At 42.3% G+C, this 25702-nt stretch overlaps 2 protein-coding genes across 2 annotated transcripts in view; both read right to left on the minus strand.

Annotated features, from left to right (window-relative positions):
• Window positions 1–389: 389 nt before the first annotated feature.
• LOC135526009 (protein CLN8-like) lies at window positions 390–6643 on the minus strand. Its single transcript, XM_064954028.1, has 3 exons — window positions 6555–6643; window positions 4233–4891; window positions 390–3823 (listed from the first exon to the last, which is right to left on the minus strand). The coding sequence occupies exons 2-3, from the start codon at window positions 4785–4787 to the stop codon at window positions 3509–3511; spliced, it is 870 nt and encodes a 289-aa protein (XP_064810100.1). The 5' UTR covers window positions 4788–4891; window positions 6555–6643; the 3' UTR covers window positions 390–3508.
• A 319-nt stretch (window positions 6644–6962) lies between these two features.
• The window catches only part of LOC135526011 (disks large-associated protein 2-like), a 56842-nt gene continuing 38102 nt past the window's right edge, over window positions 6963–25702 (minus strand). Inside the window, exons 6-11 of the mRNA XM_064954029.1 lie at window positions 20276–20661; window positions 16955–17040; window positions 16342–16784; window positions 16139–16230; window positions 13584–13739; window positions 6963–13198 (exon numbers count right to left, since the gene is read on the minus strand). Coding sequence (XP_064810101.1) covers window positions 12992–13198; window positions 13584–13739; window positions 16139–16230; window positions 16342–16784; window positions 16955–17040; window positions 20276–20661 — 1370 coding nt within the window. The 3' untranslated portion in view covers window positions 6963–12991. The remainder of the gene's footprint in view (window positions 13199–13583; window positions 13740–16138; window positions 16231–16341; window positions 16785–16954; window positions 17041–20275; window positions 20662–25702) is intronic.

Consider the following 25702-nt stretch of genomic DNA (forward strand, 5'->3'; position numbering starts at 1 on the left):
AAGTATTTATTCTGGCTGTAAATAAATCAACAGTAAACAATTCCCAAAACGTTACTAACTCCAGGCAGATGTCCATCTATTCTAGACAAAAATGTGATGTCTCACAGTATCTTTCCAAATCTGTAATATATAAAGTCATAGACTCAAAGTTTCCCCACACATCTGAAAAGCACCAGAAAGTAAGTGCGGCAGTCTCCATTGTCCATCCAGCATTGAAATAATTGAGCGTCCAGACAGGTATAACATCCAATCCTATCATGCCTTCTAGTGGAAGAATAATATATTACTTTGAATATATTGAGCACACAGCAGTAACTCATTCCCCATAAAGTTTAGAATAAAGAACAAACATGCATTTCCCCAAAAATATAGACTAGACAATACAAAGAGGATGTTAAAGGTTTTATTGACAGCTCATGTTAAAGTGAACAGATTTGAGTGGTAGTCTGAGAAAATGACACTATGAATATGTGAGCATCCATCACACTGACAGACAATAGTAGACATTAATGGCAAATCCAACACTGTTAATATACAAGCTCAGAACTAATTAGACTGTATCGTAGTAGAAAACATTTAAAGAAAGATTGACAAAATTCCCACTGGAAATACAAATAATCAAGTTTGGAACCCATAAATAACTCCATTGTATTTGGTTAAAGCTGGCATCAACCAACTAAAATAAAGCTACTGTGTACATTTTCTTTATTGTATTGCTATATTCTTAATGCCAGGCAAACATGTCAACTAAACAACAAGACTTACTTCATAAGCGTAATAAAACCTGAATTCAAAAAAGATTTTAAAACTATAAAGTTTAGGTTAATTATGGCTATGAAGGTCTTAAGTCGTGCATCTATTTGAATTCAATAATCTATTGTAATAAAAAATAAAAGCAAGCTAAACAAGAAATGATGCCTGTTCCCCCTTTTCCTCTCGAACCACTTAACCCAGAAGAATCAACTACAAACTCATTACCTAAGACTATGAAAATACTGTAATGAATGTTGAGGTTTTCCCATGTGAATTACTTGTAATATCCTTTCTAACCAATACCAGCAGAGTTCTAGGATATATGACTAATGTAATACTGAGTGTGAAAATGTCTAATGAAATACATTTTAACAGAAGACATAACACGAACCTATGATGCAAAGCAGATTGAACCTAACCATTTCCTAAAAAGCATCTAGATGAGAATGAAAGTGTGTTTAACCAGTGTGGGTCTGAGCCCTTAGATTGCAATAGCTACTAAGCTAACATATGGAATTGTTTTAAAAGATGACCATAAAATGTATCATTTAACCATTTCAGTTTGAATTTTAGGACCCCTGTAGGTATAAATACTGTATATATAAATTATTTAATTAAAACATTGAATTTGGCCTTTACTGCTATAGCCCATAAAAAAAACACATTGAATAACACATTTGTACATCACAAAACACCGTCAAAAGGACTAAGGTTTTGAAGTATTTTTCCTATATCTGAGAGACATAAAAAATTTGACCCGTGTTTGGTCACTTTATTAGTGAAAATTTTAACCCAAAGCACGTTGGGCCATTTTGACAGGCCAGTCCAGGGTTACCTTCAGACGACTCTCCTGAAGCGTGTGACAAAGGGCAAAACATATGACACCGTCGTGTTCATGAAAGTCTCATCTTTCCATGGGGTGACTTTTTCGTTTGTAGCTCAAACAGTACGGGTTTTACAGATGATTCCGTGACCATTTTCTTGTCTGGATCCTTTGTGTAGAGAAATACCACTTTCACAAACCCCATATTATGGAATGGGCGCAAGCTTTATAAATCAGAAGAAAGGGGATTGAGCTGCAGCCACTGCAAGAAATGGTAAGTCTCTAGCATAAACACATGAGGAGCTATTCAAAATTTATAATGACATCACCGTGATGCACACCGGTGTAATGCCTTGGTGTCATAAGTTGTTTGTACCATTGATATATTCTTATTCTATTTTCCACACCTCTCAATTCAAGAGAGGATTTGTGAAGTACAGTATGGCAGTCTGGATGTAGGTCAATGTGGATGAGTAGTTTCCAAAAGCTTAATGCTAGACTACAGGATTGAAATGCATCTGTCCACAAACAACCAGGTTAAGGGTTCAAACTCACACACTCCATCTCACGAAAATCTTGAATGAACTGGATTTAAATCGCAGGTTTATAGGTCTAGGAAATAGCAAACAAAGGAGATATTACTCAAAGAATTAACCCCCAACTTCATTTTCCGACAGATCAGCGGTAGAGAGAGTTGATAAGTAACAAAAGGAAGACATCACCATCCATTTGGCCTGCACCGTGGTGCTTGTTTTATATATTTTACCTTTATTTAACTAGGCAAGTCAGTTAAGAACATATTCTTATTTTCAATTACAGCCTAGGAACAGTGGGTCAACTGCCTGTTCAGGGGAAGAACGACAGATTTGTACCTCCTCAGCGCGGGGATTTGAACTTGCAACCTTCCGGTTTCTAGTCCAACACTAACCACTAGGCTACCCTGCCACCCTGGAGTCTATCCACTCCCTTTGGTGACCACCGCTGAAAACAACGCTGCTTCTCACAGCTCTCTTAGCATCCACTGTCAGACGTTTAGAGAGTCTACAAGGAGTCTATACTATTAAGTCAACCCCACTATCAAAGATACGACTCAGACATCCACAGAATACAGGAACCATTTTCTCAAGATTAAATTAATTGATAAAGATTCAACTAGAGCACACAACACTACCAGCACACATTACAGTCTACTCTGAAGCAAGTCAGAAAGCATTTTTTACAATACAGAAAGAAGTTGCTTGCCTTCCAATGACGTTCGAAAGCTGTTAGACTTTCCTCATCTGCCAAATCGTGACCCAGTCTCAGTCTGTCACTGAGTTTGTTCTCAGCAAGTAAATCTGCTGCCTCATGGACTGGTCTTTGCTCGGCACATAGTGTTTGAGTGACCACACACACACACACACTTTACCAGTAAGTGCAAAGACCACTGGCGCATCAGGGAACTTCAAACAAGCCAACACCCCATTCCAGAGAGGTTAACTAGTACATTCACACCTTTCTGCTGGAAGCTGAACTGAGTAGACAGAACAATAATATGCCTTTCTCTCTGTTCATCTGCACTCCCACTTAAAGCAACACCGTCAAAAACTGAATAACCAACGGCATACGGGTCAGGCCAACACTTTTCTACTATAAAACTAAGTTCACCTATGACATTTCTTGTCGTCAAAGGCCCTTTCATCCACGTCTTGTAGAGACAACAGACCTATACTGAGAACCTTAAAAACACAGTTCAGTAAAACTTTAAATACTTCAAACACTAAAAGCTAGTTAGTAAGAAAATAGTATTTTAAAAAATGGCCTTTCCTCTCCTTTACAAACTTAAAAGCCAAAGTTAGACCATTTCTCACTTTGAATCACACTTCCTCTCCTTTACAATCATAGTAAAAGAAAGGTAACTGTACAAAACAGGATCACAGTCCTTGGCTCAGTTTAGCTCTCATGAGGTTTCTCTTCCCGTTCTCCACTGGACCCGTTGGGCAATGGCTTGTTGCTGAAGTTCCAGTCGACAGGGTTGAGGAGCTGCATGGTCTTCCTGTGTGTCCAGATGGGGTTGATAAGCACTGTGAGCAGGGCCAGGCCAGTGTAGAAGAGGACTCGCTGGGGCAGAGCCACGTACATGTTCATCTCCCCCCAGTGACTACAGCTCACCCACCACATGTAGTAGGTAAGCACCATGCGGCAGTGGAACATGTGGATCATCACCCACTGGTTGGCCTTCCAGAAGAGGGTCCTTGCCCAGCCCGCCTAGACGGGAGAGAAGAGAGAGATACTTAGAGAAGGAAATGTACTGATTGGGTAGGGGATAAAGACTGCCACAGTGTTTGGGGATATCTATAACAATGTATGGATTGCATATAACATCTTGGGCAATAAAACAAAAGTGGAATTCTCATGTGATTTGGGTCCATTTTTGCCTAGAAGTTCCCCTTTCTCAGAATGGCCACCTTCACTTATCGCTGCTGCATATCATGGCACGGTCTCAGTGTTGAGTACGTAAACAGAAAAGAGGAATTGAAATCTCTGTGCATTCTATGTCTAGCTCACCAGCAAAACAACTGTTTAAAAAAATCTTTCAGTACAGCTTCACAAATGGAGTCAAACAACAACATTTTGCTGTATATGATGAAAGACACCAGAAAGACAAACACTCTACCTTTAGTAACATCCAGGAGATGCAGGTGAAAGGCGTGCTCATCTCCAGCAGCAGAGTGACCATTGGCAGGTAATGCCCTAGTGAGTCCCAGACCACAGCCCCAGTGAACCCCGACAGGGCAAAGAAATGGTGGGTAGCCAGAGCAAGGTCGAAGGACTTGAACACCACACTGGAGAGATGCAGCGCCACATTCTCAAACAGGAAGAAGCCCGTGGCGGTGAGCACGGTGAACCACGACCAGTCCTCCTGACCTCTTATCCTGTCCCTTGACAAGGCAGAGTCTTCGGTTAGAGCGCGTAAGCCTGCCACCGTGCTCTGGAGGCCGAATACGGCCCGTGTGACCGCCAGGTTCCAGAACACCTTCTCCTTGGCCAGCAGAGAGTGGTAGGTCTGGGAGAAGGCTGTGGACACCAGGTGGGAGAGGAAGAAAATGGCAGTGTAGAAGGCAAAGCCCAGGCTGATGATCTGGAGGCGAAGGACCCAGGAGAAGTAGTCCGGACTGAGGTCAGCGGGGCTCTTGAATGCCGGCAAAGGGTTGGCCTGCTGGGAGGTCATGTTGATTTGTGTGGGTGGGATGGTGGATAATGTCTGTTGCTCTTACACCCGCGGAGTTCTCACAGAGTTGAGTAAGGTGTCCCATGGGTTAGTTATAAACCATCCTGCAAAATAAATTGAAGCCAATACACAATGGTCAATGTTCATAAAATAGTTATGACATGTCAAAATGTGCTAGATGACCCATAAGACCGTTGAACAGTACTTTCTATACCCAACCAAAACCATCAGTTATTGACCCAAGATAAGGTGATTTTGGTATGTTAACTTCTGGCTATGCTTGAAATGACAGAGGCACAAGAATGGAGAAGTGAGTGATTTCACATCTTTCGTTTGACAGACGATATCATAAGATACCAGGCGCCTGTTTATCTGAGGCAATTCATCTGACCATGTGTCAATTGAGTTTCCAACAACCTAGTCTGATTAATCAGGCTGTAATACACAATTAATTGGTATACACAGCCTGAAACTAATGCCTGCAAAATTGTGTAAATGTTCCTTACAAGTCAGAATGTTTAATAAAATTACATTTACTCAAGCGGTTTGCCCTTCAGCTGCTGGAAATTTGAGACAAAATATCTACAGAAAAGTATCGTTAACCAAACTTTTTAGAGAGCCAGTAGGTGTATGGTCAAATTAGTTTTATACTGGATATTCAGTTCGCTCTCAAAAGCTATTGAACCAAGCATGCCATGATAATGAAAATTGTATAATCTGAATTAGGGGAGGTTGAGCAGTTGAAGGACAAACTGCACAGACAACCGGTAGAATATGTTCAAATAACATTTCATTCAACATTCTGGCTTGTAAGGAACATCACCACGATTCTGCAGGAATTCGTTTCAGGCAGTACCAATTAATTGTGTAGTGCAACCTGATTAAATCAGACTAGCAACAACAGCTCAATCAGTTAGATACGTTGTTACAGAGTAAAGAAAAACACAGGCCACTTTACTACAATCTGTAACATTGTTAATGTTGTTGACTGATGTTCTTTCACTCTGGCACAATTGCGATCAGACTGGTCTCATAAACGTAACCTGTAACCAATTGCTGGGCCAATTGTGCACCGCCCTATGGGACTCCCAATCACAGCCAGTTGTGATACAGCCTGGATTCGAAACAGGTTGTCTGTAGTGACGCCTCTAGCACTGAGATGCAGTGCCTTAGACCGCTGTACTACTCCGGAGCCCCATGAACGGAACATAGCCAAATGTAAATCCGAGACATGTAAATTAGTATGACATGTTACGTTTGATATGATTACATAAGATAGGTTACTTTTAAGGCAAAAATTATAGGAGGGTGGTAGGTCAGGCATGTAAGATAAACGTCTAGCAACCCAAAGGATGGTTGGTCAGGGTGGATGGGAACATCTCGCAACCTAAAGGTGTTGTGTGTTTGAATCCCAACAGACAACTTTAGCATTTTAAATAATAAGGAACTTGAACTACTTAGTATGTTAGCTAACCCTTCCCCTAACCATTTTACCTACCTAACCCCTAACCCCTTGAGTTAGCTAACGTTAGCCACAACAAATTGGAATCTGTAACATATCATACTAAATGGTCTCTGGAAATACTCCACGTTTTTACAATACCTCAGTTGCAACATTATTGCATGTTATATTCTCAAATGTAACCGAACATAATGTAACGTTACTAAAACTAAATGCTTTGGCTAACAAGCCAACAGTATATGCAGAGTCATTGCCATTGTAGCAAAGCGTATTTTTTGGGCTTAAAAATCTTAATAATAACTTACCTTATTCGTCCATTATTGTCAAACAGAGCTGTCTGTGATTTTAGAAGCGGGTTAGTTATCATATGAATTCAATTTGACAAGAGGAAATCCCGCCCTGTGATATTTTCCCTGCTCTCCTATTGGCAAGCATTTTACCGTGTTTCTATTGGCCCAAATGTACATGACGGCATCTTATCTGTATGTCTTGAGGCTCTTTTTAATGATTAATTAGGTATTGTCCTCTCTATGCAGTATGATAGGCGGCATGATCATTTCATAGAGTTCAGTAATTAGTTCATTACATTGCATGCAGTACCTAGTTGTTTAAATGGAGGGAGGAAAAGAAAATAACGAGACACTACCCAGTCCCTCAAACTTAAATGTTTTTCATCAAAAAATTTAATTGCAGAAGTATTTACATCAGATGATATCAGCAATGATTAAACTACTTTTAAGAGGCAAAATCTTCAAAGAGTTAATTCTGAAAAATGTGTAAAATACAGAACTACAGTGATGTGTTTAAAATAACAGAAAAAAATACAGTGAGAAAATCAGTAAACACTATAATATATAAAACATATATAAATGCATCTTTGATAAACAGGTGAATAATTAATTTATAAATGTAACAGTATTAACTAAAAAACAATGAATAAACAAATTATACATTCCGTATCAGTATTCTGCATGCCATCATAACAGCTTATCAAAAATAACCAGAACAAAGGAACAAATTGATAACAAAACATTAATAAAAGCAGAAAATTAATAAAAGCAGTTTCAATGAGGCATATATTATATATTAATATATTTATATATATTTATTTACAAATAATGAATATTTGGCATTATATTCATCCTCACTATAGATATGATATACAAGAGATGAAAATAGTTTTAGCTAAACAACTACCTTTTTAATTTGTCTAGTACTTTGAGTCATTTCACATTCCGAGACCAAGGAAGTGGTGTAAAAGTCTATCTTGATGGTTCTCTACAATGTCAATATTTTCAAGAAAAAGTCCCGTCAAAAGATTTCATATTTACTAAAAGCAGATAGACAAACAAACATGTAGTGTGGCCATCGATGAAGAGGAACTGTCCTAGACCCCAATCCATAATTTTTGGGAGAAACAGGGACATGTGATTGTTGCGAATGAACAATAAACATCACAGCATGTGATAGAAGAGTGGTGAACTACAGAAGTTGGCAGTTCCACATTTGCCTAATCAACGAATATGGCATTATTTTTCTGCTGCCTTCATTAGAATGAAGCTAAACTAAATACTATGTTTATCTGTGGTACCAGTTTGTCGGCTTTATGTGAAGACGATAAAACAAAATAAAAAGTAAAACAAACTACATCTACCAGTGACTTTATTTTCCAGACAATTCATGCCCAATTAGTTGGCCTTTTACACCCCGCACAAAATCCCTATAACCACAAAAGCTGACACAATATCCCATGGACATTATAGCCTGGAATTAACTGCCTGGTTTTAAATGACACACAAACACCCTCTGGTGTCCATGTGTATTCTGCAAGAGTTGACACATTAGGACATACAGACATACAGAATCAATATGTGGACATGGAAAAGATCATGGGTAACAAATCAAGTGGAAAAAATATTAGAAATAGCCATGTCATTGTTTTTTTTTTACACAAAAAAAATAAGTTGAGCGCCATCTAAAGGACTCAAATGGCACTGTGAGTTGTACTTACAAGCGAAGAACAGCAAAAGCAGGCAGATAAACAGCAATACAACCCTTTGATGACAGCTATGTAATGGTGGGCTCAGAAAGGGCAGAGTATCCTGAAAGTATCTAGTTTTACCAACAGTGGAGAACTGATGGTTGTCTGTGGCAGGATAGATACATTTTTATAGCACAATTTGTTATTCTATAAATGGCACTGGTATGTATCAAATGGAACATTATAGTGAGTAATTCAAATGTACAGAATTACTCACATAAATGGAAGGGTAGTAAAAAAAGCATCCTGCTTTTCAATACTGAACATCCACTATAAACTCCTCCGATCCTCTATGTAAAATTGTGTATTCCACTTTTTCATTTCCCCTCGACCTGTCAAATATTCATCACACAGACATAAAAGCATTGAAAAAAAGAAGCTAAGCTATGCATGAATATGCTGCTAAAGCCATAGTGTATAGATTGAATCTGAACTTTCAATCAGAGTTGCTGGCTCTCTACCTGGGCTACTTGCCATTCCTTAGGCCATCATGTCACCATTCATAATGCTGCTATGAGCATTTAGGGTTATCTGGATGGAATCCAATTGGAAATGGTACTGTAGAGGAGACAATACGTCTGAAATATGAGCCAACGTAGTGGACAGCTGTCTCACTCAGGAAAACAAGAGGAAGAGAAGATAATTTAAAATATTTGGCACACACTCATAGAAGCAAACTCACATGCTTGCTTGCTTGCTTGCACACACGCAAGCACACCAACCCTGACGAATTTGCATAAAAATACACACACACACACACACCTCTGTCATTTCAATGACACACAGTAAAAGAAGCAGCGAGGATATCAGAGTGTATCCTCCAGGGATGCCAGGGCTGATATAGAGACGAACCAGATCTATGTAACCCACATACTGCTGTGATTTACCATGTTATCCTCAACAGTAGAGGCAGTACAGTACAACCATCAGCACTTTTGCTTTCAAGGGCCTTTGAGGCAGTCTGGTAGCTCTTTCCAAGGACCTTAAAGGGATGACACTTAATTAAGCCCCCTTTCTGTAACCAGCACACTGGGGTATATGAGAAAACCCCATCACAACCTCCATCACAGCTACCATCTCCATCCACCTACAGAACTACTGCAGCATGGAACAACACCAAGTACACCTCAAAGCAGAGATCCCAGCCTGTCCTAAGTCAGCATGTGTCAGTGTGAGTCTTTCTCTGCCACTGCTGCACGTCTGTCTGTGTAAAACTGTAGGAACAGCAGGGGAACATCGCTAGCCTGCCAACACAGATCCTGGCTTCCTGCACGACAGATAACGGTGCACTACAGCTACTATACCCTGTCATTTTGGCTAGGTTGGTTCCCTCCCTCCAACGAAATGACATCACTGAGATAGATGTATGCAGACAGCAGCCAGATTTTCACTCCCCGGGGAAGGGAATGTTTCTACACTCACACTCGTTTCATCCACCCTAACTAGTCATGATACAAAATGAAGCCATGGAAGACATAAATCATTTTTATAAAATATGAGGTAAAGATAAAATGATCAAAAGAAAATGCAACTATTTTCTGTATCCTGCAAGCAACTGTAATATGCTGCAAAACATTTCAAAATGTCCTCTAAAATGTGCCTTGTTTATGTCGTTTACAAACATCTATAATTGAACTGACCCCCACGACAAGGCTATCAAAACAGTATCTTCTAGCAATGTAAGGATGACATACAGATGACACATAGTGACTGTTGGGCCACTGAGAAGGTGACGGTGGGGTCATGTCTCTGCGCCGCGATTGGCGAGTGGACTCAGAGGCACGGTGACCTTCCAGTCACACTGTTCCTGAAGCTGTCAACAAAGTGCCACAACAAGACTGTTCCTTCAACACAAACAGGACACAAAGTGACTCCAGACTGCTGAAAGGTACAGTGCTCTGACTGCAGCAAAACAAGTCTCTTTCTCCCTGCACCAGTTACAATAGAAGCCAGGCGTACGCAGCCTACTAGCAAAAATAAACAATCATCATTTTCTCAGTCCCAAAAATAGATAGTTTAGAGCCGTATCAATTAGATGAGAGTGCTACTGTAAGTGTTGCATTGATTGTTTACCCAGTACTGGATCGATTGAGCAAAAAGTAGCACCAGTGACTTGGCTCATTACCCCAAAATATAACCTATAAAATCAATTCCAGTCTATTAGTAAAATTAGACACCAGTCTGCAGCAGAATCAGCCTGTCCTGATGTCTGCAGTCTTAGATAACATTAGATAACTCAGCTACAATAGGATTGGCAATGCTGATGCCGACTAGCCTCGTGGCTATCAGTGTAATATCACATTTTAACATGTCCTACAACAGCAGAGGAGTTTCAAGGTTTGTCAAGTATGTGATAGCCGGTCATCACGAGGGGTAATCGAGTTTATACACCACTACAGTGCACAGTATTAGTCAGATTCAGCAGAGAAGAGAAGTGCCCCTCAAATCAACACACCTCATCCCTCACCCCAACAAATCTAGTCCCAGGCCTTTTCAGGCCTCCTCTAGCCTCTTACGGGAACTGATCCAAACCCTGGTCACTACCATTCACTGTGTTACTGTGACCCAGGCACTATACAGTCCCCTCCACTTCTACATCACAGTAGGCCTCTGGAGTGCATGTCTGAGCTGTGTGAGGGGAAAATAACCCCAGTGTTCCAATGACTCATATTCCCTGCAGTGCCATCCCACACACAAGAGAACAAGTCCATCTCTACAACGTCACATTTTTCATGTCTTTGTTATCAGCCGGTATCAAAAAGCATTAGTCACTAAATCAAATCCTGGAGAGGTTTCTTCCTTCATACCTCTTCCCTCTGGGACTGTTTCACAGTGTTACCTTGTAGCGGTTCCTAGAAAAGGTACAAATACTTTTCACACACTGCACTTGTCTGGTAGGTAATCAACAATAGAAACGTTCTCCAAGATTGTGCAAGCTGCGTTCTACTCAATGAAACAATGTAACTTATGTGTTGTTTGAACAGACACTGTTATTCCTGGGTTGGCAGCAAGGGTAGGAGACGGGCTAGATGTTTGCAGAAATGACAGCACTACTTTGATACAACATGATATGTAGGAAGGCATGGAGAGATTGAGGTGAAAAAATCACCCACGTGGTTAAGAATATTAATTTCCTCTCTTACAATTCAAATACAACAATACTGTTGTGAACTTTGTTTGTACATTTCCCTTGGAAATACAGAGAATGATAAGTGCAAAAGTGCATTATTTTCCGCATATTTGATTTAAAGAGCTACGCAAACCTTCCATAGCATTTTTTCCACTGCAATGAAATTATGTAAAATATTTTTCTGAAAAAAAAGTATGACATGTTGTCTGCTTCAAGTAAATGTCATTGCATGTGAAATGTCAATAGTATAGGACAATGTAGAGTATAGTGTGGAAAGGAGAAAGGTAATGAGAATGATTTAGACATTTTTAAATCACTTTTTTTTACCATGACCCTTGACCTTTAGCTGACTGTGTAGAAAGCTGCATTTTTAAACTTTGACGACTTTAACATAACCAGAGCTTACTGTGAGTGCATAAAACAAACAATTCAGAAGGGATGACCCACCTGCCTCTTGGTCAGAAGCTACAGTGCGGCATGTACAGTTGAGGTATTTCAAACTTTCAAATAGGTTCACTTGAATCATTTTGTGATTGTTATCTTGTGAAAACAACAGTAGGATAATTGTAGGGGTTTCCACCAAGAGTTGGACTCATCATGGGGTCATCAATTCGTAACTGGGTTTGTATTCTCTCCGGTTGCTGGTAGGTTTCAAAGCTACATTTTTTTAATTGCACTTTGCAAATGTTGAAATATACATACATACCCTTCCAGAATAATTTAATGAGAGTTTTGGGGGTTGGCTATTCTATCATGTAACACTATTCCACTAACAAAAAACTTTTTCATGGGAAAACCAAGGAGAAGATGAACCAATGATGAACCAGTTCTTAGATATACACTGAGTATACAAAACATGCCCTTTCCATGACATAGACTGACCAGGTGAGTCCAGGTGAAAGCTATGAGCCCTAATTGATGTAACTTGTTAAATCTACTTCAAATCAGTTTAGATGAAAGGGAGGAGACAGGTTAAAGAAGGATTTTTAAGCTTTTGAGACATGATTGTGTATGCGTGCCATTCAGAGGGTGAGTGCAAGACAAAACATTTAAGTGCCTTTGAATGGAGTATGGTAGTAAGTGCCAGGCACACTGGTTTATGTCAACAACTGCAACGCTGCTGGGTTTTTCACGCTCAACAGCTTCCTGTGTGTATCAAGAATGGTCCACCACCCAAAGGGCATCCAGCCAACTGTGAGAAGCATTGGAGTCAACATGGGCCAGCATCCCTGTGGAACACTTCGACACCTTGTAGAGTCCATGCCCTGACGAATTGAGGCTGTTCTGAGGGGAAAAGCAGCAGGGGGGGTGTTCCTGATGTTTAGTATACTCAGTGTATATCCACTAATACATATCTGTTGATGGAAGAGGAGTTTTGTGATATCCTACTCAGTGAGGCCTGGAGTGGAGATGAACTCCGAAGGTGATGATAGTGAAGTCATGAGGAGACAGATAAAGGAGGGAAGTGTACAGTAGATAGTCTAGAAAAAAGGCTAGTTAAAGGAGAGTCTAGTTGAGGGGTAGTCTGAGGGGGGAGACGCCCCTCACCCTTGACCCCTGTCCCAGTCCTCTCAAAGGCGAGTCTGGGCCTCAGGGATGTAAATCTCGATGCTGTCTGCTCTCTCTGACACCGAGTTCTGACGGAAGGATGCCGCCCGCTTGGCCTGCATCAGCCTCCTGCGTGCTTCCAGGCGGTGGCGGTCTGGAAGATCAAGAGACTTCTCCCGTGTCACTCCTCTCTTCCCGATCATGGACTTCTTTGGTGCGACAGGTGGTAACTGGACACAGGAAGAAAGAGAGACGAACTCGACCAAAATCCTGTCCGTATCGAAATCTATTCTAGAATTCAACTTGTATAGGCAGTAGTTGACATATCAGCCATTTGAGTGGCTGGAAATACATCGGCATAGTTAAACACAATGTCAATGACATCCAGTGATGCTTCACTAAGCATTTGTCCTCGCGTACAGAGCAGCTCCACTCTACACCACTACAACGTGGCTCTAAGTAATCTCATATCTGGGTTTAATAATGTAGCTGGATCTGTGACCATAGAAATATAAGGATCCTATTTCTATGTCTGTCTCCCCTGTGACTGAGACTACCCACCATAGACAACAGATAAATAATACATTGCATTCTGTATACCTGAGCGCTACCCACCCTTTTCTCTGGGCTCTTCTCCACGGGCCTCCAGTCGTTGTTCTTTATCTGCTGCAGCTCGTCAAACTTGGCGGTTACGTCATCGATGGACAGCTGCAGGAGGTCCCAGAATCCAGCCAGGTCCTGAGAGGTGGGGCGGGGCATGGCACTGGGGTCCTGCAAGGGGTTATAAAGGACCACATCAGTGCCTGAATTACAAATACTCAAATCCCAGTGTGCGTCAGGAGTTATTTGTTGCACTTCTACCAAAGCCCACTAGATGTCCTTATCAGACCTCAAACAGAGGAAAACCTCAATGATTTATGGTATATTTTTCTAAAAATAAAACAATTGTTTCCAGCAAAGTCATGGGAGCAAGAAGGTCAAAGTTCAGAAAAGACAAGCATCTTATTCCCATTGTCATCTCATGGTTAGACTATAGGACTTGGAGGACAATCCATTGAAATGAGCCATAACAAAATGTGATCAGTAAGTAGAAATCCCTTCTAATCCCCCTGAGGATGGGAAGAAATGAAGAGGGCTCACATTTCTTTCACTGCCAGTAAGTCTTATTCATCACATCACATCAGCTAGAGTCACAATCAGTCACACTATTGACCTCACAGACAATATTAGCGAGACTATAGCCTAAACCAATACCTCCAACTCTGTAATGATGTTAAGAGTTGAGAAATAAGATCCATAGCATCCCATTGGTCGCGGGTCACCATCTCCCCCCATTAATTCAGTGACTTTATGTGCTTCATATATTGAATGGCTGGAGGGCACAACAATATCCCAGCCGACTGTCTGGTGGCATTTCAGACTGCTGCATTCTGGATGTAGATGTGAATATATAGGCTCTGAAGTAAAGGCCAGGTTCACTCTGAATTACAATGAATAGTGGAAGGTCTCAGAAAGTAAAAATGGTAAGCAGTACTTACTCAGTGTTAAGAAATACAGTTGCTGTACATTGGTAAAAGGTAATTGCACAAGTTCTAAACGCAATAGTTTAGGTCACTGCCACTAGAAAGTGATGCTAAGACCTACAGTATATGTAGATACATACCAGTTAAATCTTTGGTAGTTATATAAGTCCTAAAGCTGTAGTATACATTTATACTACAGTACATACAGTAAGTACCTGCTAAAGGGTAATTCAATAAGTTGTGAGACTATAATTAGATTACAGTTAGCCTGGGGTAAGTTTATCCAGTTATCCACTATAGTATAGAGTGGCGGGGCGGGGCCTGGGAGTAGAGGTAGACGAGTTGTGTGTGGGGGGGTGTAGAGGCACTGAGGCACTATTCTGAATGCACAGCACAAGATCAGGCCTGATGGGTGACTCATAGCAGTGTGGAGAGGCTGTGACAGGCTGAGATCTCACCCCATCACTGATCTACCTCATTCACCGTCTCGGTCTGAAACTTCACAGGGGAGATACACAGAGACCCAAAGGAGAAGTAGCGGGAAGCCAGCGCTGGGCTCATCTCATCAATATTGCTGGGGGTTCAAAAAGAAGTCTGCACACAATCCAGCATAAGCAAACAAATACAAAAGCATCAATTTATACTGGGCAAGTGAATGAGGCTGACACATTAAAGGATTCTGGGAAATATAAGCCTTGCCTGTGTCAGTATGACTTAATCCTGTAGCTCCTCCCACAATAAAACCTGCTGCTATACTCTGCGTCTGTCTTTGAAAGCTTGTTCAACTCCAGCTTATGTTATCCAGGAGGGAAAACGGGGGGGGCTCGATAAAGCGCAATTAGACATCTCCTTAAGCCTCTTATTTGCGGACGGCACTTCTTCAAACGGACTCAAATCCATGTTCTGAAAGTGTATGCAGTATTATTTGTAAACTGTCTTTGTCATATGGAGAGATGCAGCAGTTTGGGTAAGCTTTAATAACTGCTCTCCTCTCCCCTACAGTGAGGGAAATAGAAGCAGGAAAACTCTATATAAAAGACTAGTTCAAACTAATCCCTGTGCACTTTTCAGCCTTTACTGAATGCAGCAATTTCCGCTGTATATGGCAAAAAATAGCAACACATTTTTTTCACAAGCAAAGACAGGCTTAATCTGAAATATTGGATATTTGGCTGATATCAATAAAGAGGGGTAAGATTAGAGGCAAGGAATGTATCGTCCATATATTCCAGCCCTTCCGAGTGGTTTTTTGATAGAATGAAGAGAATGGACTGTGGCAATAGTTCTTATTGTAAAAGGCGGGCGTCTCAGTATTCTAGTCAGAGCTGTGAGTGCATCATTGGGAACGCGTACATTCACAGTCTCTCATTGTTCTCCTCAAGACGTTCACATCTCAGATAGAAACACAAAAAAAAAGTATTTTTTTTTTTCACACTCAATGGTGCATTTAAAAGCTTCTGACCTGTTGGCCTAAGCCATTCTATGTAAGAGACAAGAGAACCGTGCTGGTGGATACAGGAATGCAGCCGATATAACTGTGTCCTTTCCTTTCACAGAGTAGCGCAAGTTTTTTTTTTAAACACACACTCACAAACACGCTCACATACCGTATGTACACAGACACACACACAGTGACTTGTTACTCACCAGGTTCTGCTGACACAACCAGTAAAACTGCTGGAATTTCTGAGACATAAGGAGCTGAGCACTGCCCACCGCACTCCTGATTTTACCTAGGACTGAAAGACAGACATTCAACTGATCATCTGTCATAGGAAAGTCTTGCGAGTCTCTATGGGAGAAAAATGTCTGCTTAATTGACTGTACATTCTGACTCCTATCCCACTCACTGTCCTCAGAGAGGTCGTTCTCCTCCGCCTCTGTCTCCATCTCTTTACACCACCCCTCCATCCTCTTGGTCTCTGCGTGGAGCAGCTGCATGAACCAGCTTCCATCCCTCCGCAAGGCGGGGGACGTCCGGCCCGACTCGCCCGACGACTCTGCTGGCTCCCTGGGGGAGGGGGGCTCTAGCTGCCAGGTGGTCTCGTTGGAGGTCTGCTGGGGGCAAGGGGGCTCCGTAGGGGTCCGGTAGTCCTCCCGGTAGCTGAAGAGGCCCTGGGTGCGGACGGTGCGCACCCCATACTGGGTGGGCGTGCTGGGCTCAGAGTGCCCCCCTAGGAAGCCCCCTCCAAACTGTAGGCCCTTGTCCTCCATGGTGGGAAACCCCTCCATCTCCATGTCAGCCTGCACAGAGGCTGTTACACTGTTGGAGCGCTTCAACCTGCCCTGCCCTCTAAGACACAGATTAGGGAAAGCAAATATTTAGACCATCAAGGGATATTGTAAACAAACACACCCAGGTAGAGAAAGAGGAAAGGCTGGTGACTTTAATAACAACACATTGTTAAAGATTAGCACAAATCCAGAAATGGGAAAAGGAACCTATTAAAAAAGTAATTTTACCGTCTGTCAGCTTCCACCTGGATCCCCACAGAATGGTATTCCTTCGACCCTTTACTTTCTGACTCCGAGTCGGTGGCTGCTTCCACCTAATGCAGCATAATAACACAGCAACAGTATTCTCATTATTACCACTCCCAGGTGTCCGTGGGGTTATTGGTTTGGGGCCGGTGCTGCACCTCCTCAACTCTAAGCGGCCTGTCAGAACATAACTGCAGTGTGATTTATGGAGGCAGAGAACCCAACCGAACACAACCAGTTTGTCTACACCCTCAGCACAGTGATTTATACCAACAACAAGCTGCCGTGGTGGAGATACACAGTGGTGGTAGTTTAAAAAAAAAAGAAACCTATTACAAAACCTGATTAGGGAGTTACCGAGGTGTGATCACTAGAGGTTTGGTGTATGACACAGACACACAGATTTTGGTTAGTGTTCATTGGTGCATGGTGCTGGCCAGGGATGATAGAGACTGATCCCTGTTTGTCCTGAGAGTGCACGGATCCTCTAACTGAACCTCACTCTCTCCATATGATTGGAACCCTTAATAAAGATGAGCAAAAAAGACTGCATTACAAAAATATGGTGGGGCATCTCTGATGATATGGGACTATTTTGCTCCCACTGGTCCTGGGGCCCTTGTTAAGGTCAAAGGCATCATAAACTTTACTAAGTACCGTGACATTTTAGCCAAACACCTGGTTACCCTAGCCAGGAGGCTGACACTTGGCCGCAAGTGGATCTTCCAGCAAGACAATAACCCCAATTGAGCAATTGCATTAGTATAAAATAATAGAATTCCTCACATTTTTTGGATCATGAAATGTGTTTGTATTATTCATTTTATAGTCTTTTTAAAATCATTTTATCAAAGCTGCCAATAATTATGGACCCGACTGTATTTCAAACAAAAACCATTGCATCCTGTATGGCTGGCCCTTTATTAGAAGTATTGTCAATAAAGGTTTTATCCTGAAGTTACATATAACCTACAGTCTACATGGACTAGTAATATTTGGGAGGCAGGTGTGTGTGGTAGCTAGAATTAGTCCTTGAGCAGCCCACTCCCAGGCTGTGTCTCTGATGAGTAACACAAGTGTGAGAACAGCAGACTTCTAATTTTACAATTTACTATATGATTAGCAGGGTAATTTGAAAATCAATTCATCCACATTTGAATCCTCCTTCCCTCTGAGAGATCACACCTTCCCCCAGTTCTGAGTTAATGGCCTGACCCTGACAGAGTGTTCCAGCCGACGCAGGCAGAATCCTGACTAGAGCCAGCTTGGAACGGCTGTCTGTCTGAGAGCCTTAAGCCTTAAAAGCTCCACACTCACATTAATAACTCTTTAGCTTTAAGTGGTTTGAAACGAATGGAGGAGTGTGTGTTCATGTCTAGTAGCCATGTGCATTGATAGAGCCCTTTTGCCCTCCTATGAAAAAAGTTGTTTTCTTTTACTAAATACTTTTTATTAAATGTTTTGTCTATTTTCTTTCTTGCAACTATAAATGCAACAAATTGCCTATCAAACTACATCCTTTCTCATGAAGTCATTTATCTTGAAAAAATGTCCCCTCCACTGGCCTTCTGCCACCACGAGCGTGGCAGTGCCTTGCTGCATTCTTCCTCGTCACATGCACATCCGCCGGGCAGTGAGTTTGAAATGAATACCGCGTGTAGGTGTGCTTTGCAATTGCTATCATGTGTCGTCTCACGTACAGGGACAGGGAAGAAAGCAACAGCAGTTTGCTGTCAATAGCAGAACAAATTCAAATCAAGTAAAGACTAGTCAGTTAGTTGTGACAGCATAGCCTCGTTAACTAGCTCATTCATCTAGCCTACACTAGCGATGATCAGCTGATACAGCCCACCCTTTAGTGGTTTGAGCAAAGAAGTAGTTAGTCTTCTAGCTCCCTTTCATCTGAGGTAAAATGTAAATTATGTTACACTGCAGAGTAGCCTGGTACAAACAGCACAACGGGTGACAGTGCTCTGACCCCCCCCCCCCCCGTCTTTCCCAGAAAGAAAGTCAGCGGTGAGTTGCTGCTGGTTGAGGTGACCTCTGTTACTTTCTGGCACAAAGCAAAGTCCATTTCAGAGAGACTGCTGCTCTATGATGGATGAGGAGAGGAGATATTTTGGAGAGCCTGGGCAATGTTCAAAGTGTGCTGGCAGAGACAGAAAAAAACTGGTTTGGTGAACACCCACACATCATGTTGCACACACACACACACACTACGCTATACACACATATACTACACACACAGCACAGATGTGAAAACTTTGGAAACTGTAGGCATCAGCATTTTACTCAGACATGGTTTAGTCTCACTGAGATGAAGGTAGGTTGGTCGTGAGAGTAAGGTCCTGCTACAGGATCCATTCTTACACTGTCCCAATACGGACACCGTACACTTTAATGGCCCCCAGAAGATGAGGGGCCAAAACTCAAACACAGCGGGGTCAAAACTCAAAGTGCAGAAAGGGTCAAAGGCTAAGGATTAAAATTGAGGTCCTGCCAGAAGTAAGGGGTGAAAGGTCAAATTATAGGCTATAGGCTACACTTCCAGAGGTTAATTATACTGTACTGTATATCTCCAGGAGGTTTGTGATGATGCAGGTGAATTTAGATTGATCTTACTACACCGGCCAAATACTAGTGGCACAGTTTAAAGATACACTTTGTAGGAAGTTTTGATGCATTTTTTTGCATTCCATGCAGCCCTTCTGGTGGTTTCAATAACCGTGGACCTTCACACTGCCAGCCATCTCTAATCAAAATGCTTCTGTATTTTACACACATCACTGGAGCCAATTTGAAAACCAATATAATTCAGGCCCACCACGATGAGCGTAACGACGTTTAGCTCAGCCACTTAAAATCATCATCATTCATCCCCTAGGATAGGCTGCCTGATCATCTCTGGGTGACTGAGACTCACCTGTCTCCACAAACAAGCAGAACAACTCTAATATTCCCTATTGATGAAAGGCTGTGTGCAGTCTGAAGGGATGCCTGTCTACCGGTCTGTCTGTTTTATTCAGGGGCATGGACACATCTGACGTCCGCAGACTGCGTGTGTGATCAAGCCCCTTATTCTCAGGGTCACAATAGAGTGAGAGAGGGCGAGAGAGACTCATTCAGTAAAGCAAGTTGAAAACAAATGAATGGATTGCAGTAAGATGACTCATTGGTGCCATTTTTAGATCAAGAGGAGAATGGGATGTGTGAGTGTGTGACCTTATGAATGTGTGGGTGTGTGTATGCACAATGTGTAGGCCTGTGTGTGTGTGTGTGTGTGTGTGTGTGTGTGTCCCTCACCTGTATCCCTATGGAGGAGCGTGGTGTTTTGAGGTACTCCTCAGCCTTGGACACCAGGATGGCTTTATCACAGGTCATCACTGAGCTGTGACTGTGACGGTCTGTGGACGGGTGCCTCTTCCCAGACCTCAGCCCAGCTGCCTCCATGGCTATGGTCACGGCCTTGGCACTGTCCAGGCTGTCTGTGGAGTTATACAGGGCCCTGCCCAGGCTCAGGCCCAGCCCATCCCCCCACCCTCGAGGGTGCCTGCCCTCATGGTACGTGTCCTGGGTGGACTCTGCACTGCTCTGGGCAGTGACGGAGATGAGGGGCTTGGAGCCTGAGGTGGAGCGGGGTGGGACCGGCGGAGGGGTCGTCTTCTTGTAGTTGTTCGTGTACGTGACCGCTGAAAGATAAGAGGTCAAAGTTAAAAGGAATGCAGAGTTGAAGTCAGAAGCGTACATACACTTAGGTTGGAATCATTAAAACTCGCTTTTCAACCACTCCACAAATTTCTTGTTATCAAACTATAGTTTTGGCAAGTCAGTTAGGACATCTACTTTGTGCATGACACAAACCATTTTTCCAACAACTGTTTACAGACAGATTATTTATCTTATAATTCACTGTATCACAATTCCAGTGGGTCAGAAGTTTACATAGACTAAGTTGACTGTGCCTTTAAACAGCTTGGAAAATTCCAGAAAAGTATATCATGGCTTTAGAAGCTTCTGATAGGCTAAGTGACATCATTTGAGTCAATTGGAGGTGTACCTGTGAATGTATTTCAAGGCCTACCTTCAAACTCATTGCCTCTTTGCTTGACATCATGGGAAAATCAAAAGAAATCAGCCAAGACTTCAGAAAAACAAATGTGGACCTCCACAAGTCTGGTTCATCCTTAGGAGCAATTTCCAAATGCCTGAAGATACCACATTCATCTGTACAAACAATAGTACGCAAGTATAAACACCATGAGACCACACAGCCGTCATACCGTTCAGGAAGGAGACGCGTTCTGTCTCCTAGAGATGAACATACTTTGGTGCGAACAGTGCAAGTCAATCCCAGAACAACAGCAAAGGACCTTGTGAAGATTCTGGAAGAAACAAAAGTCTCTACATCCACAGTCAAACGAGTCCTATATCGACATAACCTGAAAGGCTGCTCAGCAAGGAAGAAGCCACTGCTCCAAAACTGACATAAAAAAGCCAGATTATGGTATGCAACTGCACATGAGGACAAAGATCGTACTTTTTGGAGAAATGTCCTCTGGTCAGATGAAACAAAAATAGAACTGTTTGGCCATAATGACCATCGTTATGTTTGGATGACTGGTGCACCATGAAGTACGGTGGTGGCAGCATCATGTTGTGGGGGTTCTTTGCTGCAGGAGGGACTGGTGCATGTCACAAAATAGATGGCATCATGAGGATGGAAAAGTATGTGGGCATATTGAAGCAACATCCCAAGACATCAGTCAGGAAGTTAAAGCTTGGTCGCAAATGGGTCTTCCAAATGGACAATGACCCCAAGCATACTTCCAAAGTTGTGGCAAAATGGCTTAAGGACAACAAAGTCAAGGTATTGGAGTGGCCATCACAAAGTCCTGACCTCAATCCTTTTGAAAAATGTGTGGGCAGAACTGAAAAAGCATGTGCGAGCAAGGAGGCCTACAAACCTGACTCAGTTAAACCAGCTCTGTCAGGAGGAATGGGCCATAATTCACCCAACTTATTGTGGGAAGCTTGTGGAAGGCTACCCAAAACGTTTGACCCAAGCTAAACAATTTAAAGGCAATGCTACCAAATACTAATTGAGTGTATGTAAACTTCTGACCCACTGGGAATGTGATGAAAGCAATAAAAGCTTAAATAAATCATTCTCTCTACTATTATTCTGACATTTCACATTCTTAAAATAAAGTGGTGATCCTAACTGACCTAAAACAGGGATTTTTTATGTGGATTAAATGTCAGGAATTGTGATAAACTGAGTTTAAATGTATTTGGCTAAGGTGTATGTAAACTTCCGACTTCAACTGTATATGTATATGTGGTAGTTGAAGTAGGTGAGGTACTGTAGGCGTTTGCTGTTGACGATCAGAGAGGGGAAAGGCCACTGAGTGCTATTCACTGTGGAGGGTTGACAGCCCTTCTCCTTACATGTACTTGATGAGCAACGGATTCTAAGAGAATATGGTTTTACATCCACAGAGATGGACTGCTGGACTAATAAATTACTTTGGGTTTGATGTGTCCTCTTCTTTAAAAGAGAGCTTTGTAGGAGCAGCCCAATACAAACAGGTTGTCCATTTAAAGAACATCTAATGATCAAAGCCCAGAGTGGTCTTGGCTCATCAGAACTCTCAGAGAGGGAATGAGGAACACCATGAATTATACAGTAGGTAAGCACTTAGTTTCCCATTCACAAAATTATCTCAAAGAGGTCACCAAGATGAGTCAGTAGAGAGAGAGTGTAACAAAAGAACAGATAAAAAAAGAGATAGACATGGAGGGAAAGCGAGAGAACAAGAGAGATAGAAAGAGAGGGTGAGGAAGAGAGTGAAAGAAAGCAAGAAAGAGAGAGATGATTCAGCAGAAGGACCAAAATAAACACATTATTACTAAGCAAGTCATGCAATGGGGACTCATAACTCTTGTCTTGGCAGTGTTACTTAGCATTTAGGCTGTCCATTCACGTCCAGGCACAGTTTAAGGCATGTACACAAATACAAAAAATAATAATAATAATTCAACAAGAACAAATGATTTCAAATGAATATTGAAATGCAGAAAAGCCTGGGAGCGGCTTGTAAAAGGAAAGAAGTATCTTAGGACCTGAAGGTCATAACTACAATGGCAACCATACCAGGCAGACAGGTGGTTTACTTTATCTTTAAATCACACAATAACTAACCAGAGAGAGAACCTGCTCTTCATCTCCATGACAACAACATGGACACATTTTCTTCACACTAAACAAGAACATTGTGCTGACAAGAACGCTGCTGAGTTAAGTGGTATACTGTGCTTTCTGAATAGAACAATAGTAACTGTTTTTTCCTTAAATATTTTCTTAAAACTCAAAAGAATTTCTTATGGAAAACTTTAGCATTACAAATTCATCATGCTGAACCGTTTTGTGCTTAAACACCCCAAACACACACACACACACACACACACACACACACACACACACACACACACACACACACACACACACACACACACACACACACACACACACACACACACACACACACACACACACACACACACACACACACACACACACACACACACACACACACACACACACACACACACACACACACACACATCCAGTTTAATTAATTTGAGACACAATGAGTGTGATTCAAGTGCTCAGTCTCCGTTAGGGAATCGCAATTTATCAGGTCTGAATTGTATGCTAATAGTAGAGAGAGCGAGGGACGTGTCATTAAGAGCATTTCTTCCAGATTAAATTGATCACTCTCAGAAAACAGTGCGTTATTTCACAGGCTTTTAAGGATATGTAAATAATCTGGGAAGTGGATGGATGGAGAACTCTATTATCATCACTGTCAAGAGTTTACCAGCCCAAAAAAAAAAAACAAAAACTAAGATGAGAACTACCTCAGACACTAACTAAAACTACTTCAGAGAGAAGGGAGGGGGAGAGAGAGAGCACGAAGTGAGTGCCTAGAGAGAGAGAGCAGAGAGAGAGCACGAAGTGAGTGCCTAGAGAGAGAGAGAGAGAGAGAGCAGAAAGAGAGCACGAAGTGAGTGCCTAGAGAGAGAGAGCAGAGAGAGAGAGAGAGAGAGAGCAGAGAGAGAGAGAGAGAGAGAGAGAGCGAGAGAGAGAGAGAGAAAAAGAGAGGCAGAGAGAGAGAGAGCACGGAGAGCAGAGAGAGAGAGAGAGAGAGAGAGCACGGAGAGCAGAGAGAGAGAGCTGTGAGAGAGACAGGACAGGACAGGACAAGAGAGGAGAGAGAAGTGTGCCATACACCAGTGACTTCCTCTCTGTCACTCCATAGCTGACAGCACACCATCTGCCACGGTGGCTGATGTAAATATCCTTGCCTGAACCCCAGCCTTTAAAACAAAATGACTTGACAAAGTGCTCTGCCCGCCATATGGTTCAGTAAGGGCCAAGGAAATAAACATAGAAACCTTGGCCTGTACAGAGGAGAAGTGTGTGTGTGTGTGTGTGTGTGTGTGTGTGTGTGTGTGTGTGAGGTGGGTTGCTGCAGTCCTGGCTGGACCTGGGTAGAGAGTGAGGGGTGTCTGGTTGAAGGGAGGGGCAGAGGGAGGGAGGCAAGGGGGCTCATAACTGACAGACCATCAGTTATGTGGGCCAATGTCCGGAAAGCGTTCGTCATCGATAGCGTCATCGATAGCGTCATCGATAGAGCACTCACGACTTCTCTCACTCCCTCAGCCCGTTTCAGGAGGGGGAGATGATAACGGCGTAGAAGAGGAGTGGGTGCGGGATCATTTTACATTCCACTGTCGTTTTTCAATCTACCTTTGAGATCAAGGCTTGTGCCTGATGAATCAATAAGGTAGAGAGATGCTCAAGGATAAAACAGCCAGGAGTGACCAAACAGGAACACAGAGATAGTCGCTGGGTCTCAGCAGTAAAACAATGTGGTGGTGTTGCTGTGTGTTGTCTTGATGGATTTGATAAGCCCGGTGGGACTGCTCTTTCACAGCATTTGAACTGTATTTCATGAATAAATAATAATGACGCTGGTTCAAAAAATATTATTCATCACCAGCTATTGGCTCAGACAGGAGGTTTACCTGGGGTTTCGTGGGTCGTCCGGTCAATGGTGCAGGTAGAGGGAAGGCGGAACTGGATCCCTGAAACAAGCCAGCCAATCACATTCAACATCCTGCCTGGTGCCCAGAACATGCACCAATCACAGTACACTATACAGAAAAACAGCTACATACTGTAAGTTGCAGATAAATCAAGGATAAAATCAATTCAAACACCATGATTGGATTGTGAGGAAGCAGCAGAATACTTTTTCCTTCAACAGTAAAATACAGGTAATTGACAAAAATAAAGGAAACACCAACACAAAGTGTCTTAATAGGGTGTTGGGCCACCACAAGCTGCCAGAACAGCTTCAGTGCACCTTGGCATAGATTATACAAGTGTTTGGAACTCGATTGGAGGGATGCAACACCATTCTTCCACAAGAAATTACATAATTTGGTGTTATGTTGATGGTGGTGGAAAACGCTGTCTCAGGTGCCGCTCCAGATCTCCATAAGTGTTCAATTGGGTTTAGATCTGAGACACACACACACACACACACACACACACACACACACACACACACACACACACACACACACACACACACACACACACACACACACACACACACACACACACACACACACACACACAAAGCATGTTGGGATGTTAAT

Source organism: Oncorhynchus masou, chromosome 32, assembly GCF_036934945.1.
Source record: "Oncorhynchus masou masou isolate Uvic2021 chromosome 32, UVic_Omas_1.1, whole genome shotgun sequence".
Taxonomy (NCBI): domain Eukaryota; kingdom Metazoa; phylum Chordata; class Actinopteri; order Salmoniformes; family Salmonidae; genus Oncorhynchus; species Oncorhynchus masou.

Coding starts and splice junctions, on each gene's coding strand:
- LOC135526009 (XM_064954028.1), bottom strand. CDS start 4,787: ATGACCTCCCAGCAGGCCAACCCTTTGCCGGCATTCAAGAGCCCCGCT. Junction 3,824..4,232: donor TCTCCTGGATGTTACTAAAG/GTAGAGTGTTTG, acceptor TCTCCCGTCTAG/GCGGGCTGGGCAAGGACCCT.